The 14867-nt window shown below is 45.4% G+C and overlaps 1 protein-coding gene across 8 annotated transcripts in view; it reads left to right on the top strand.

Moving 5' to 3' along the window:
- The window catches only part of Cep112 (centrosomal protein 112), a 494900-nt gene that overhangs the window by 417144 nt on the left and 62889 nt on the right, over positions 1-14867 (top strand). For 6 of the 8 annotated variants that reach the window (XM_052755648.1, XM_052755650.1, XM_052755646.1 and 3 more), the window contains 3 exons: positions 5841-5942; positions 9632-9696; positions 10485-10907. In XM_052755648.1, the coding sequence (XP_052611608.1) occupies positions 5841-5942; positions 9632-9696; positions 10485-10488 (171 nt within the window). In that variant the 3' untranslated portion in view covers positions 10489-10907. Of the gene's footprint in view, positions 1-5840; positions 5943-9631; positions 9697-10484; positions 10908-14867 lie in introns of those variants that run through there. The other 2 variants (XR_008222117.1, XM_052755651.1) reach the window with 2 other exon arrangements.

The raw sequence follows: 14867 nt of genomic DNA, 5'->3' as shown, positions 1-14867 counted from the left end.
GGCAACACAGAACACCTTAACCCCAGATAATGATGACATTTCTTAGAAGGCAGTGCATTTTCTCAGCTGCACTGTAGATTTTTTTTTTTTGCATCATCTTTTACCACTGTTCCTTTCATTTTTATTCTTCAAACCAGAAAGCCAGGCATGTAAGTTCTAAGTTCTCACTCCTCTAAAGTGCCAATGCAGAAACTTTTTTGCTATGCAAAGGCAAAAGCCCTCTGCATTTCTGTTTATATTATCCCCAATAGCAGCTAACTAACCTCCCTTCCTGTGTCCTGCGCCTACCTATGTCCTCTAACCTGCCCTTCAAAATGCTAGAGAAGCCTACCCACCCATGCCCCCACAGCTCTCACCCATGCCCCCACAGCTCTCACCCATGCCCCCAACCCCCACAGCGCTCACCCATGTCCCCAACCCCCACAGTGCTCACCCGTGCCCCCACAGTGCTCACCCGTGCCCCCCACCCACCACAGTGCTCACCCGTGCCCCCACAGTGCTCACCCGTGCCCCCCACCCACCACAGTGCTCACCTGTGCTCCCACTCTTTAAAAGAACAGCATATACCATGAGCCCAACTCTCCTCCTCTTCTCCTCTCTTCTTTCTACTCACTATGATTCATGCACCTGTCATACTCCGTTTGCTTTACAGACTTCCGATAAGCCAAGCATTAGAAGGCCACGTTCTAAGCAAACAGTCCACAGTGACCAGAATCATCACTTAATCTCCCTTAACCTTCCCTATGTTTCTAGTTGGTAGAAATCCAGAGATTGAGTTTTAAGCTGACATCCTTCCCAAGTTGTAGGCAAAGACCTGAGACAGTCTGTCTGTATGAACTGAATGCCTGCTTACACATACACCCCAACTCATGTGGTGACCCTCAGGCCCCAGTGAATTTGTAGATGGGACCTTTGGGAGCTAATTAAGTCAGGGTGAGGGCCTATGTTATAAGAAGAGGAAGAAACCAAGCTCACTGTCTGTGTGCACACAGCAAGGAAAGGCATGCACGGTTCACCAGGGGAACCCTCACCAGGCACTGGGCCATGTAGCCTCTAGCCTTGGATTTCCAGCCCCCGCGACAAGCTTCCCTGTCATTAGCCTAGAACAGGAAGCCTCCGAATCCAGAGGTGTAGATGGATGCAGTGGCAAAGCCCCACCAGGTAAGAAAGGGTCGAGAGCTGCAGACATGGCTCAGTGGGTAAAAGTATTAGCAGCACAAGCCTGGCGATCAGCGTTCAACCCCTGTACTCAGGTTTTCAAAACAAAAAGCCTACGGAAGTGATGCACATCTGTAATCACAGCACTCCTGCTTTGAGATGGGAGGCAGAGCAGCTCACAGACCAGCTAGCTAGCCTGGGGTATACAGCACAGCAGCAAACACAATGTAGACCGCCTCACCAGGGGTGGAGAAAGAACGCCGGAGGGTTGTCCTCTGAACTCCAAGCACATACACACACTAGATAACTTCTTTAAAAATTAAAAATCAAAGATAGAAAATAAAAATTAGTTTATGAAAAAAGAAGGAAAGACAAGACATAACGGCCCTGTGTTGGGGAAGAGCACAGGGCACTTGACAAACTAAAAGAATGCAAGCGAGGCAGGTGCCCAGAAGCCAGGCTTGGGTACCATTGGGAGGAAGATGGGACCACAGGCACAAGGCCTTCTGGTAACAGAGAGGATCTGAATCTTGACTCTGTTTGAAAAACAAACCCAAATACTGCAGTGACCGATGAATACATTCCAGACTAAAATGGTACCAGTGGTGGCAGAGGTTAAAGATGCTGTCGATGGAATTCCTGTCTCCCTGCTTTCTCCTCTGCTGAGACTCAGTGTAACAGTAAACTCTAGTTGGAGATAGTCTCTGTCTTCACAGTCCTTTATATAAAAATGAATCTTGCTGGTGTCATGCCTTTGTAGGAGGACCAGGCTGTTGCAGTGGGGTCAGGTGTTAGCCATGTTATATACACCTCACTTCTGCTCGGCTTCCCAGGGAGCGTTCTTGCTTACTAAATGTCATTGTTATGATGCTCTGGGTTCCCCAATGGGACTTTGATAGAGGAAATCAGATGCAGGAAAGTGGAAAGGTGAGTAATCACAATGGACCGAGGGAAGCTAGACTCTTATTAGATGAGATGTGGCTGAGGAATGCAGAAGAACAGACCATTATACATAGTGCTTTTGGAAAGTGGTGGGTGTGGAGGGTGAGATGGACATGAGCCTGGCAGCCCTGGAAATTCCCTTCCAGAGTTCTTAAGCCAAAACAGCCTTCAAATGCTTTGATGTTTAGTAAATTTACTCGCTGGAATAATAGGATACTGTATACTGATGATTTTAATCTTTTTTAAATTTTTATTTATGGTGTGGGGCAGTGTACACCACAGCACACATGTGGAGACTGGAGGACAATTTGCCAGAAGTCTGTTCTCTCTGCTGTATGAGGCCATATGGACCAACTCAGGCCATCAGACTTGGTGGCAGACACCTTTACCCTTTACACACAGCCATTTTACTAACCCACACTATATAATTAAATGCTAATTTTACAGTAAAGTTACATGTGCCAATTTTACTCTTTCATCAAAGAAGTGTATGTCCACCAAGCCCTTTGATTAGATTAGTTCTACCTTCTCTTGCTTCTTGATGTGCTGTAAGGCTAGTTTATCCCACAATGAACACTGAAAGAAATGTCAGGACGCTTTTCAGAGGAGAGTGGTATAGTCGCCGTTAAAGTCTCATGGTTGGTCTATGGGTGGAGGTTATCTCCCTCCTTATTTCACATCAAATGCATTGCGGTATTTAGCTTTAATTCTAAACTTGACACAACTTAGAATCACCTGAGAACAGACTCTCAGTGAAGGATTGCCTAGATCAGTTGGCCTGTGGACATGTCTGTGGGGGCCTGTCTAAAGTTGAACGATGTAGAAAGAATCAGCCCACTGTGGGTGGCACCATTCCCTAAACATGAGTTCTTGAATGCATGAGAGTGGAGAAAGTGAGCTGAGCACAAGCAAGCAAGAGAACGCGTGTGCCCTCTTTCTCTCTGCCCTTGACTGTGGATATGCTGTACCTGACTGTTTGTTTCTGAAGTTCCTGCCACCCTCACTTCCTTCAGTGGACTAGATTCTGGAACTGTGAGCGAAGATAAACCCTTTCTACCCTAAGTTGTTAGATTTGGGGGTGGGGGATTAGTGTGTTGTTTGTTGGTTTGTGAGATCAGAGGTTTTATCACAGCAACAGAAATGAACGAGAACACACTTCCTGGGTCAGAGACGGAGGTATGTCTCGTCCACAGCTTAGGTGTACTAGAGAAGCGCTACGTTGCAAACTAATGGAAGAAGACACCGAACAGATGGAAGGGCAGTGTGCAAGATAGGAGTGTGAAAAGGTAGCGAAAAGGCCACTACACTGCCAGGAAAAGGATCCAGAAGGCACTGCCTACCTGCACTCCCTGGGCAAGTCCAGTGGCGACAAGCTGGATGAGTAGCAGCTTCCTCCCAGACAGTTAGTGGCCAATAGTGCTTATTCTTTCAAGGGCATTACCCTGATGGTCCAGTGGTGGCTGGCTGAACCAGGAGCACCTCTCCAGGGTGCTTTCTTGCCGTACCCAATTATCAGAGAGCAGGTTCAAAGGATTAGACTACATAATGGTGGCATTAGCTTAGTTTACTTTGTCCTTTGTGGCCAATATTCAATTAAACAGCTAAGGGAGTGTCAACAGGAAACAGATTCTGTTCTACATCAAACAACTTTGCCTCAGTTCCTACTGTGCAAGAGAGGGAGTCATGGCTCCCGTATATCCCTTACCCAAACCAGCCTTAGTCAGCCTTCATCTTCCCTTTGCTTGGCAAGACTTCCCCAAGATGTTAGGATGCTCTATTTTCCTCAAGAAACATATGGGGGAGTAGAGGTGGGGGAGATGATTCAGTGGTTCAGAGCACTTGGCTGCTCTTCCGGAGGTTCCCAGCACCCACATATTGGCTCATAAGCAATCTGTAACTCTGGTTCCAGAGGATCTGATGCCCTCTTCTGGTCTCTGTAGGCTCTGCGTGCACATGGGGCACAGACACACATGCAGGCAAACATTCAGACACAGAAATTAATAAAAATCTTTTTTTAAAGGAAAAAGAAAGAAAAGTAATCATACAGGGTAGAGCAGCAACAGCAAGGGTCCTTTTGCCTGTGATACACACTTACCAATACATAGATAGATCTGTACTTCACTGAGTGGGCTTGAAAATGTGTGTTTTGGGGGGAATTTATGAATCTCTTGTTTTAGATTAAGAAATGCAGTGCATTTATATAGATTTTTGTCCTGTGATTAAACCTTTAGTATGTTAAATTTTTTTTTTTTTTGGTTTTTCGAGACAGGGTTTCTCTGTGCAGCTTTGCGCCTGTCCTGGAACTCACTTGGTAGCCCAGGCTGGCCTCGAACTCACAGAGATCCGCCTGGCTCTGCCTCTCGAGTGCTGGGATTAAAGGCGTGCGCCACCACCGCCTGGCTAGTATGTTAAAATTTTTAAGCAATGGGAAAGTAAGAGGATGATTGAGGACCAAATGTGGTCCTCTAGAGGTTGCTCAGTGGTTAGAGCACTGGCTGCTCTTACAGAAGCCCTCCATGTAGTTCCCAGCACCACATGGCAGCTCACAGCCACCTGTAACTCCAGTTCCAGGGGATGTCATGCTCTAGCACAGTTGCCATGGGTGTCAAGTAAGTAATGAAATTAATCACTATAACACATTTCTTCGACTCAGTTCAGTTTAGTGGAAGAAGAATTTGGATTTACAAGGTGGTGATTTTAAATTAATCCCAGCAATCTACAGGCCTGCCCTGCCCACCTGAGTTCAGTTGTTGTACACATTTCCCTGTTTCTGTCTGCAGTTGTTTGATGAGTTGTGTATGTAATACATTGCAATTCAGTTGACTTGCACATAATGCATATAGTCAATCTTTAAAGTAATTCTGTTGCATCTTACATTACAAGGAACATAGCTGTAGAAAGCCACTGCTATTTGTACAAGCACATTCATGTGACATGTGTGAAAATTGTCCAAAGGTTTCACTTCCACTACCTTCACTTACACTTTAGATCTCAGAGACCGATATCGCCACCAAAGTGTCCAGTGAGCGCTCACACTACCTGTCCACCCATGTTAGACACAGATGTGCAGATCCCCCAGAATTAGTGTCCTCATCACCACCTGAATCCTACCAAGCACTCCAGTAGTCTGCAAGTGTCAGTCAAACCAAAGGCATGCTATGAGTTGTCCCCAACCATAGTCGGTCCCTGTCGTAATCTGCATCCTGGTGCAGAAAAGGCCTCGGAGTTGACATAGTGGCCAACCCTGTAAGCAGGGATGAAAGAATGAAATTTACTTAATATTAATACGATGCTGAAAGTTGTGTTAACAGGGATTTTCTTTGTTTAAGATTTATTTACTTGTATTTATATGTGAGTGTTTTGCCTCCATGCTATTTGTCTCCCTGGTATTTGTGGAAGTCGGAAGAGGGCGTCAGATCCACTGTAACTAGAGTTATAGGCAGTTGTGAACTGTCACGTCAGTGCTGGGAACTGAGTCCTGGTTCAGAGCAAGAGCAGCAAGCTGAGTGACCTCTCCAGCCCTGTGAACAGGAAGTTGTTCCAGGGACCGTCTGTGCCAGAATCGTGTGCGCAGGCTGCGTAACTTATCAGTGTATATAACTCTTCACTTTTATGTCATTTACTGTATGCTTTCTGACAATAAATATAGAAAAATGCTTGTGGATTAAGATGTTTTTCTAAGATTTCTTAAATCCAAAGCAGGCATTTCTGGGGTATAAAAGATTTTTTTTTCATTTTAGATAACATACATACGACAAGAATATGAAACAAAATTCAAAGGGTTAATGCCTGCATCTCTAAGACAAGAACTTGAGGACACCATTTCCTCCCTGAAGTCACAGGTAACCCCTAGAGCTGGGGAATTCTCTTAAGATGTAGGTGTGGTGTAGGTGGGGCATGCATTCTAAAGAGAAGCTTGCAAATAGCCTGATTCTGCCTCGCTCCAGAATCACTGTGAGTCCCACACTGACCCATCATCAGCGTGGACTGGGTTACTCCCCTGAAACTGGGTCAGTCATGGCAGCTTTGATTCATTCACAGTCCAGTGCAATTTCACCCTTTCTTCTTAGTTCGGGGTCCAAAATGCCATTCCACAATGCACTGGTTCCTTGCCTATGCTAAAGTATGGGGGAACAAAAGCATCATTAATTTAGAAGCATTTTTTCTGGTATGTTTTATAGTGTTTTCAAAGGTATATATTTTAAGTCCAAGGCAAAATAATGTTAAGATATTCAAACAATTAGGTTTGATGTGGGTTTTTTTTTTTGTTTGTTTGTTTTTCTTTGTTTTTTTTGGTTTTTCGAGACAGGCTTTCTTTGTAGCTTTGGAGCCTGTCTGGACTAGCTCTGTAGACCAGGCTGGTCTCGAACTCACAGAGATCCACCTGCCTCTGCCTCCCGAGTGCTGGGATTACAGGCATGCACCACCACCGCCAGGCGATGTTTCTTATTAAAGTGTATGATTCCTAAAATGTAAGGTGAGAGGTGAACACTTGGGAAACTGAGACAGGAGGATCACAAAATCAGGGCCAGTCTGAATTACATAGCAAAATCCTTTCTCCTCTGTGAGTTCGAAGCCAGCCTGGACTACCGAGTGAGTTCCAGGAAAGGCGCAAAGCTACACAGAGAAACCCTGTCTCGAAAAACCAAAAAAAAAAAAAAAAAAATCCTTTCTCAAAACAAACAAAACACTACCCAACAGACTTCTGTATTAAGTGTTGTTTTAGGGGTTTTTGTTTTTTGGTGGTGGGGGAGTTAGAGATGGACTTTTACCCTGGCTGTCCTGGAACTCGCTCTATAGACCAGGCTGACCTCAAACTGTCTCTGCTTCCTCAGTACTGGGATTAAAGGTGTGTGCCATCATGTATTGAACGTTTTATGCATTGTCAGTCTATGAGGATTTGTGTGTGTGTGTGTGTGTTGGGATGTTTGTTCGTTTGTTTGGGGGGTGTTTTGTTGTTTGTTGTTGTTGTTTTAGAAAATGTCTCTACATAGCTCTGGCTGTCCTGGAATTCACTAGACCAGGCTGGCCTTGAACTCACAGAGATCTGCCTGCCTCTGCCTTCTGAATGCTGGGATTAAAGGTATACGCCACCACACCTGACTACCTATCAGTTTTTAACTCCTACCTGAGGAATCTGTGTAGTCTTATTTCCAACACACTGGGAAACTAAAGATATATGAATTCCTGTAATGGTTCCACTAGGGAAGGCTTTCTACACTCAGTGCTAAGAACTGTACCTGGTACTTAGTAGGTGCTAGTTAAATAATAAAATAGCCAGTGTCGTTTGATAATACTAATATGGGGTGTTTATAATACGTAAAATGACTATGTGAAGCCAACATGGTGATGCACACGCCTTTAATCCCAACACTTGGAAGGCAGAGGCAGGTGGATCTCTGTGAGTTCAAGGCCAGCTTGGTTTATATAGCAAATTTCTGGCCACCCAGGGCTACACAGTGATGGGGGTGGTGCAGGGAGATTGTGGCGTTTGCTTGGGTCAGACTGGCCTAGAACTTGTTAGGAAATGCAGGCTGGCCTCCAACTCCTGACAGTCCTGCCTCAGCCTCCCCTGTCTTGAGCCATCATGCCAGCCGAAAGCAAATTGTAGCTGATTCTTTCATCTTTCCCTCACTAAGAAGACTGAAGCGAAGGGTACTTTCCCTCAGTCCTCTTCCTGCTGTCCCCTGCTGCCTTTGGAAGCCACTAATAGGTTCTGCCGTGCTTGCCTCTGCATATGAAAACAAATGATGGCAGAGAGCAAAGCACGCGGGCACGCAGCTTTTCTTCCTGTGAAAGGCACTCAGAGGTGTGGTTTGCCCATCAGCTTCACCAGCTTCACAGAGGGGTCAGCTATGAGGGCCTGATGCCCTCAGAGGAGATTCTTACTAGACGGGGGGAGATCCAGTGCCCACCTGCATGGCTTCTGTTATCGTTTATACCATTCTACTGTAAGAAAAGCCACTTCAGCCTCCTGGAACTGGATGTTGACCCAGAGAGAGAGCTGCCAGCTGCATGAGGGCCTCGGAGTTGGCAGCTGTGCGTAGGAGTCGCAGGCCGCAGAGCGAGCAGATTTCGTTTGAAAGCACAGGTGCCTGTGTTTTTGAGAATTGTTGGAATTCCAGTCGATGGCAATGCAGGGTGGGGGAGGAAAGTTAGAGCAGTGTGATCCTTGCATCTGTCAAAATGATCAGTTGTCCTGGGGGTCACTTGAGCAATTGGCTAAAATGAAGAGCAGGGTGCTATTACAAATCAGGCAGTCCGGGGACCACTTTGGTGCGCACCCACTGGGGCAGCCTGTGCTTTCTCTCTTTCAAGCCCGTTTTCGGTTCTGCCAGCTATACTCTTGCATAACTATGCCTCAGAACCAGCCGTTGCCATGGTTTCAGCTCTGACCAAAGAAGCAAGAGTAAACAATTCTGAGTAGATCAAATGCCGCTGACTCTTGATTACATTGAATCATAGTATAAGCTGTCCCCAAACTGTTTTTTATGTGGTTGGATAAGGTGTTTTTAATCGATGCCTGATAAATAGGTGTCGCTGATCCATAGACACTCATACTTCAAAGAAGTCAGATGTACTATAAAGACCTCATTGAAGAAGTCATGCTGGACAACAACGGTCTTCTAACACCCAGCCCTCCACTCCGTGGTGGTACCTACTGTGAGGTCTATTCTTGCCCTTTACTCTGAGGCATAGCTCACCACACTTCTCACCCTGGGAAGCAGCTGTCATGAACCCCATTTCACAGATGACACAGCAAGAGCTGAGTAACCTTCCTAGAGCCTTGGAGACCAAGCCAGGGATGGAACTCAAGTTGGCCCCACTCCAGGCAAAGCTCGGCTCTTTCCACTCCAAAACCCTGTCTCTAACCTCAGGGAATCCCCAGGATGGATTTGAGGTTTCCAGAAAGCCATAATTTTCTCTTCACTCACTCGTTCGCTCATTAAACAGCTAGTGCATAGCAGCTACATGCCCAGCCCTGTCAAAGAAACTGGGGACTCAGAGAGAGACAGAGTCACCCCTCTCCAGAAAAGAACAGACATGAAAACATAACCACAAGGCAGTGTGAGAAGGCAGAGAGCCTGGGATGCAGAGGAGGGACCGCTGGCTTGGGACAGGGTTAGGTGGTGGGAGCAGTTGGGGAACAATGGGAGGGCTGAGGTTTGAACCAGCCGTGGAAGACAAGTAGGAGACTTTTAGTCAAGTGTTCCAAAATAAGAAATGGCCCTAGCCAAAGGGTCACAGAGTGACCAACCTGGTGTAAGGTGGCTGTGGTGGGAAGGTCATGAGGAGAGAGGGAGCCACAAAGGTAGAATGGCACCAGATCAAGATGGCCCTGGGATAGTTTGTAGTTGGTTCTGTGGCCTTTGATGGATTTTTTGTAGGGACAGGATATGACCAGATGTAGGAAAATGCATTATTAATATTCACTCTCTCTGAGTTTTTTCCAGGGAATTATTTAAGTAAAATTCTATCATACTGTGTGTGCAGTATTGGCATATACATCTCACACAAGATGTCTTTCTAGGTCAACTTTCTGCAAAAGAGAGCATCCATTCTTCAAGAAGAACTGACCACCTACCAAGGCAGAAGGTATGAGCAGTGAATGAAATAAACACCTTCCAATTAATGTACCCCTGGAGTCTTTTAGCTTGACATGCAAGTCTTCACTGAAATGTCTAGACACAAGATAAGTCTTGAAAGAAAGACATTTTAATGAACAGCTTGTCTTTGAGAAGTCACCCACCTCTTTAATCACTGGGCTTAGATTCATCAGAACAAGATTCGGGAATCTCAGGGTGTGGCAAGTAGGGACCTCACCTGGGCAGTCAGGCAAGGTGTGGTCTTGAAGCCCAGCTGTGGACTGAAGGAGACACCATCTTCCTTTAAGACTGTGGCATGATGCAATTCTCTGTGATGGCTCACATCTTCAAAGTCCCTATCCCTGGGGGTTTGGCACTGTTCTCCAGACCAGAATAAGTCAATGGCTTTGTGATGTTAAACATTCACAGAGATGGAGTGTCCTGGTGTGAAGGACTGTGGGATGCAGAAGATCTTCTTAAAGCTTCCCAGTGATATCACCAACCAAGACAATGTTTACTAATGGTCCAGGTCAGTCAGGCAACTTTGCTTTTAAGTGCAGTCACAGGCTGGGCTGCTTACTTGGCATCAAAATAAAAGGAATGAGCTCGTGAATCATTTACTTTTCAAAAGATTCTGTGTGCCTGATGATGATAAGATCAGTTGCTTATAGGCATACGTGATGAAATTTTGATAGCAAATACCCTTTTGAACCTCCAACTCCTTCAGAATTATAACACATTTTACATCTGACAGACCTATTCAGACTAAAAATCCTAACACGGGTTTTTGATTTGCAGGTAACTGCATGGGAGAGCATGGCAAGTGAGGTTGTCTGGACTGCACTGTGGACTTCATCCAGCAGGTTTGAAGATTTGGATATTGTGAACTATGAGATCAATGGCTTTTTTTTAATGCTTAAGTGTAATTAAGATCATAAAAACATGCATCATCCATGCAGTGGGTTGGCTTTATTTGTGTTTGCCTAAGTTATTTTTTATCATCTCTTTCTTTCTGACCCCGTGTTTGTATTGGAGTATGTACTGAAGACTGCTTACATTGAGCAGAGATGGAACGCCTGTGGTGTGCCTTGGTAGTGCTTCACAAGGGTCTTGCAAGTTACGCATGATTAGAATCACGATTATAGTATCATATCAAAATTCTTAACCTGTTAATGCTGTTCCCATGTTCATGTTCACATATTAAAATGCCATTTTGTACTATTCTTGTTTTCTTTCAACATTTTATCACACCTCATCTGCTAAGTATGACATATACCTGGTATTTTTTTCCCCAAGAAATACTGACCACCTCAAATTCTGCTTTGGAGGAAAATACCCTATATCATGTCAAAGATTAATTCATAATTTTGGCATGAATCTGCTGTGCAGAGTCAAACCACTGGGTCATGCATGTCATGTGGGTGTCCAGTCTGCCCCCTGGGGCTGCAGGGCTGCAGGGCTGCAGGGCTGCAGGGCTGCAGGGCTGCAGGGTGGGAAGACTGTGCATGTAGCTCTGGTTGTCCTGTTCCTTTCTCGATGACTCCTTTGCTTTGATTGTCACATGGGTCCATGATCTTAAGAAAGCCTAACAGCATTTGACCATTGTTTGAGGACACAGACCATTGGCAAGCCACTGCGCCTGCCCATTGGTCTTGTCTGCAGTGTGCTTGCTCTTATGAATGGTGTTTAAGCCCGGGCTGCTTTTCCCACATCAGTCCTGTGCTGGATGGTCAGCCTCATTTGCCAAAGAAATTGAGTTGCACTTGCCAAGCTGCTCCGGTTTCATCTGAGTGATCCTGGGGTGAGCCAGGGGCCTTTTGAGACACTCTGAGACAGAGTGAGTGGGAGGGGCAAGGGCTGTAATCGTCTGGTTTACTGTAAAAGGGCAGGAGAGATAATTTATTTACACTTATTCAAAATTCTTTTCTCTCTCCCATGCCCAAATTTGCCCATTGCTTGCTGTCCAAGGATTGGTTTTTCTTTCTTGTACCCTGTCTGAGACATGGAGAAGATAAGAAAACCCAGGTTTTACAGTCACTTCCAAAGCCAAGGCAGGTCAGGCTATGTGGGGTCCATCAGTAGGGGGCTGACATCTGGCAGGAAGTCATCTTTGGGGAGCCCCCACCTTCCCGATGCCTTTCAAATGTCCTCCTCACCCAACCCCTCCTCCAGGAGTATAAATTTGTATCCTGTGAATGATCACACATACTTCAAAAATATACACACACAAAAAAAAATCATAGCAGCTGCTTTTAAAGCCACCTAACCAATGAGGACAGATGATGTCCAGTGGTGACCTAGCACTTGGAACAAAGAAGACTGTATGGTTAATGTTAAGTGCTTCTGTGGGGACCATGAAAAGCAGGTTGAGGTCAGAGGATTTCAAGGTTAGTCTCGGCCTGAAATGGAATATTTACTGAGTTGTTTTGTTTGCTGAAATTGGAACTCCCACTCAGGAATATTTGTTTTCCGTAAGTAAACATCAGTAGGAGTTTTGGAAACTTGCCTGCTATTCTTTCTTTTCCTTATTTCAAGGGTTATGAAATTACAAACACTGATGAACCTTTGACATTACCCAGATCCCATTTCCCTTATGCAGTGAGCCAAGCATGTCTGGGAGTAAATCGAGTAACACTTTGGGTCAATTTGATTGGATGTGATAGGAAGGGGTAGCTGACACTCATGTTTTTGTGAGCATTCTCTGATAAAGGAAGAGAGAGGAAAATTGCTTTTGGCATGTTTGAAATTCCGCACTGAGGATATAAGTGGCTACTGGGACAAAACATGAGTGCTCAGGAAATAAATTATAAACACTGCACCTTATTATAAAATCATCTGAGGTTGCATCCTTTCTTTTATCCGAGGGAGGATCAATTGTTCATCACAAGTGCCTAATTTAGTTACATCTCCAGGTGTCACTGTCTGCTACCATGCTTGAGCCTCCCTCCACCTGTGCCTTCTCCAGTCCGACATCTAACTGTCAACAGGTGGCAGCTGATAAGGCATTTGGAACACTGAGAAGGAAGCTCCTGCCTGAGCTCCCGTGGCTGGCTGTGAGTGCTAGACACTCTGGAGGAGTCAGGGAAGGGGAGAGCCCAAGGGAAGTTGGCAGTTCAATCACCTGTGTAGAGCATAGTTCCCTATCAGTCCATTTCTGTTCCCCAGCAGTTGGACCTTTTGGGAGTCTGACCTCTGCTTCTGCAACCTCCCCACTCACCAAAGAACTCCACAGAGGGCAGCCATCAAGGGATACAGTGGAGGAGGAGGAAATCTAAGAGAGAGGGAACAGAGGACTGGCCTGCTTCATAGACTGCACGAAAGTATTGGTGGCAAGGTGGCTAGAAGGGAATCGCTCATATGCTGAGATCCTTCTGTAAACGCTGCATATTAACTGAGTCTTCAGAATACTGGCATGCGCTTATAATGGGAAGCAACCTCATTAAAGGAGTCTGCGGAGAAAAGTGCAGAAGGAAGGAACTGGGAGTTTGAATTAACAATTAACAGCATCCTCATTGAAGTGCATCACCAGCCAGGAAAGGCAGCGGCGGCGTTTGTGCCTTCTGTGTAAGGGTGAAAGGAAAGGTAAAACATCAAAACTGCTGGAGAGAAGCTTCAGAACACAAGGTCATTTGAATTCATAGTTGCCTTAAAAGAGCTCTCTCTTCTGAGCTTTCATATTTTGTTCAGAAAGGTCGCCTCTTTTAAGCCTTGTCATTAAAGACAGTTTGCTCTTTAAAGTGAATTATCAAAGGGTATAGAAATTGCGAGTTACTGAAACTAAAATGCATGATCAATTTTAAGTGTGCTAACTAAAGCCTGCTTAAATGTGGATGTGCTTTTGTGCTGGCAGCCGCTTTGATAAAGCCAGGGGAAGGTACATGGTTGGCCAATTCAAAGTAGGGAAAGGAGATAATTAGATAAAACTTTCTCAACTCTCCGAGTGGGTCTTAGCTTTAGAGGCTTGATTAGGAAGCTGTGGCTGAGGCCCTAAATGGTATTTGAGGGGTGAAGTTGAATGCTCCATGCTCTGACAGGGTGAACATCAACCTTTTTACCTGTATTGTTTTAAAAACAGAATCAAACTTCGGTTCATATCATTTGCCTCATACAGAGGGAGAGAATTGAAATTGATGTCATGAGACCAAAGAATTGTTAAACTGGTTTCCTCCCCAGTACCAAGGGTAGCTGGAATCGTCTTCTCCCAGACATCTCAGTTCTAAGACAAGGTTTCCACTGGACAAACCTTTTTACATTGGACACCTAAATGCTGCTGGTGGGTGTTGCCGTCTAGAGAAGGATGCTTAGTCCAGATGTGAGGCTGATCAATAGTCTGATATTCTCTTGGGGAATCTCCCACCTAAAGTGAGGTCTCATGGAGCATGGCGAGGTGCACACAGACTCATCATGGAACAGAATGGGGCTAACTCCTGGGAAGCTGGCTTCATCTAACTGGCTGAAATGTAGTTACATGGATAAAGCCACTTTGCCCACACTCTATCCCTTTAGCTAGGAAGGGAATTCAGCAGACAGGTGGCATCGGCTGTTTCTGTCTTCTTGGTGATTCTCTTCACCCGCTTGGGCCTCCCTTCTGTGGTCTGTCACACAAACCTTACGTTTGGCTGTTCCCAGTGGTATCACTTCAACCCTTTCATTTAGTGTTTCTCAAACTAGCAGGGCATGATAAGACACACCTTTAGTCCCAGCACTGAAGAAGCAGAGGCAGGTGGATCTCTGTGAGATCTAGGCAAGCCTAGTCTACAGAGTGAGTTCCAGGACAGCCAGAACTACATAGTGAGACTCTGTCTCAAACAAAAACAGAAACAAAACAAAAAACAGTGTTGCTCAAACCAGTGTCCATCAAGGTCTGTTTGGTGTGGCTTATCTCAAAATGTTCTGATGTCCCATTTTGACAATTGTAACATGCTCTATTCTTTGATTGAAGATTCACGTGCATTCCTTGATCCTTGATTCATTTGTTGGTTCCTGATTCTCAGTTGTGTTCAAGCCAACAGAGTAACCCCAAGCCTACTAGCTTTACCTAGAACACACTAGTGTGTGATCTCCGTCACAAGAGTTCTGATGGCTGGTACACTCAGGGGGGCTGCTCTCACTTAGGTTCCCAGGAGTGCCATCACATGGGGCTTGGTGGGCAGTCACAGGAAACGGGGAATGTGAGCCCAG

This window comes from Peromyscus californicus, unplaced genomic scaffold (assembly GCF_007827085.1).
Source record: "Peromyscus californicus insignis strain IS unplaced genomic scaffold, ASM782708v3 Scaffold_3__1_contigs__length_106647218, whole genome shotgun sequence".
Lineage (NCBI taxonomy): Eukaryota > Metazoa > Chordata > Mammalia > Rodentia > Cricetidae > Peromyscus > Peromyscus californicus.
This window is presented reverse-complemented; position numbering and strand designations above follow the sequence as displayed.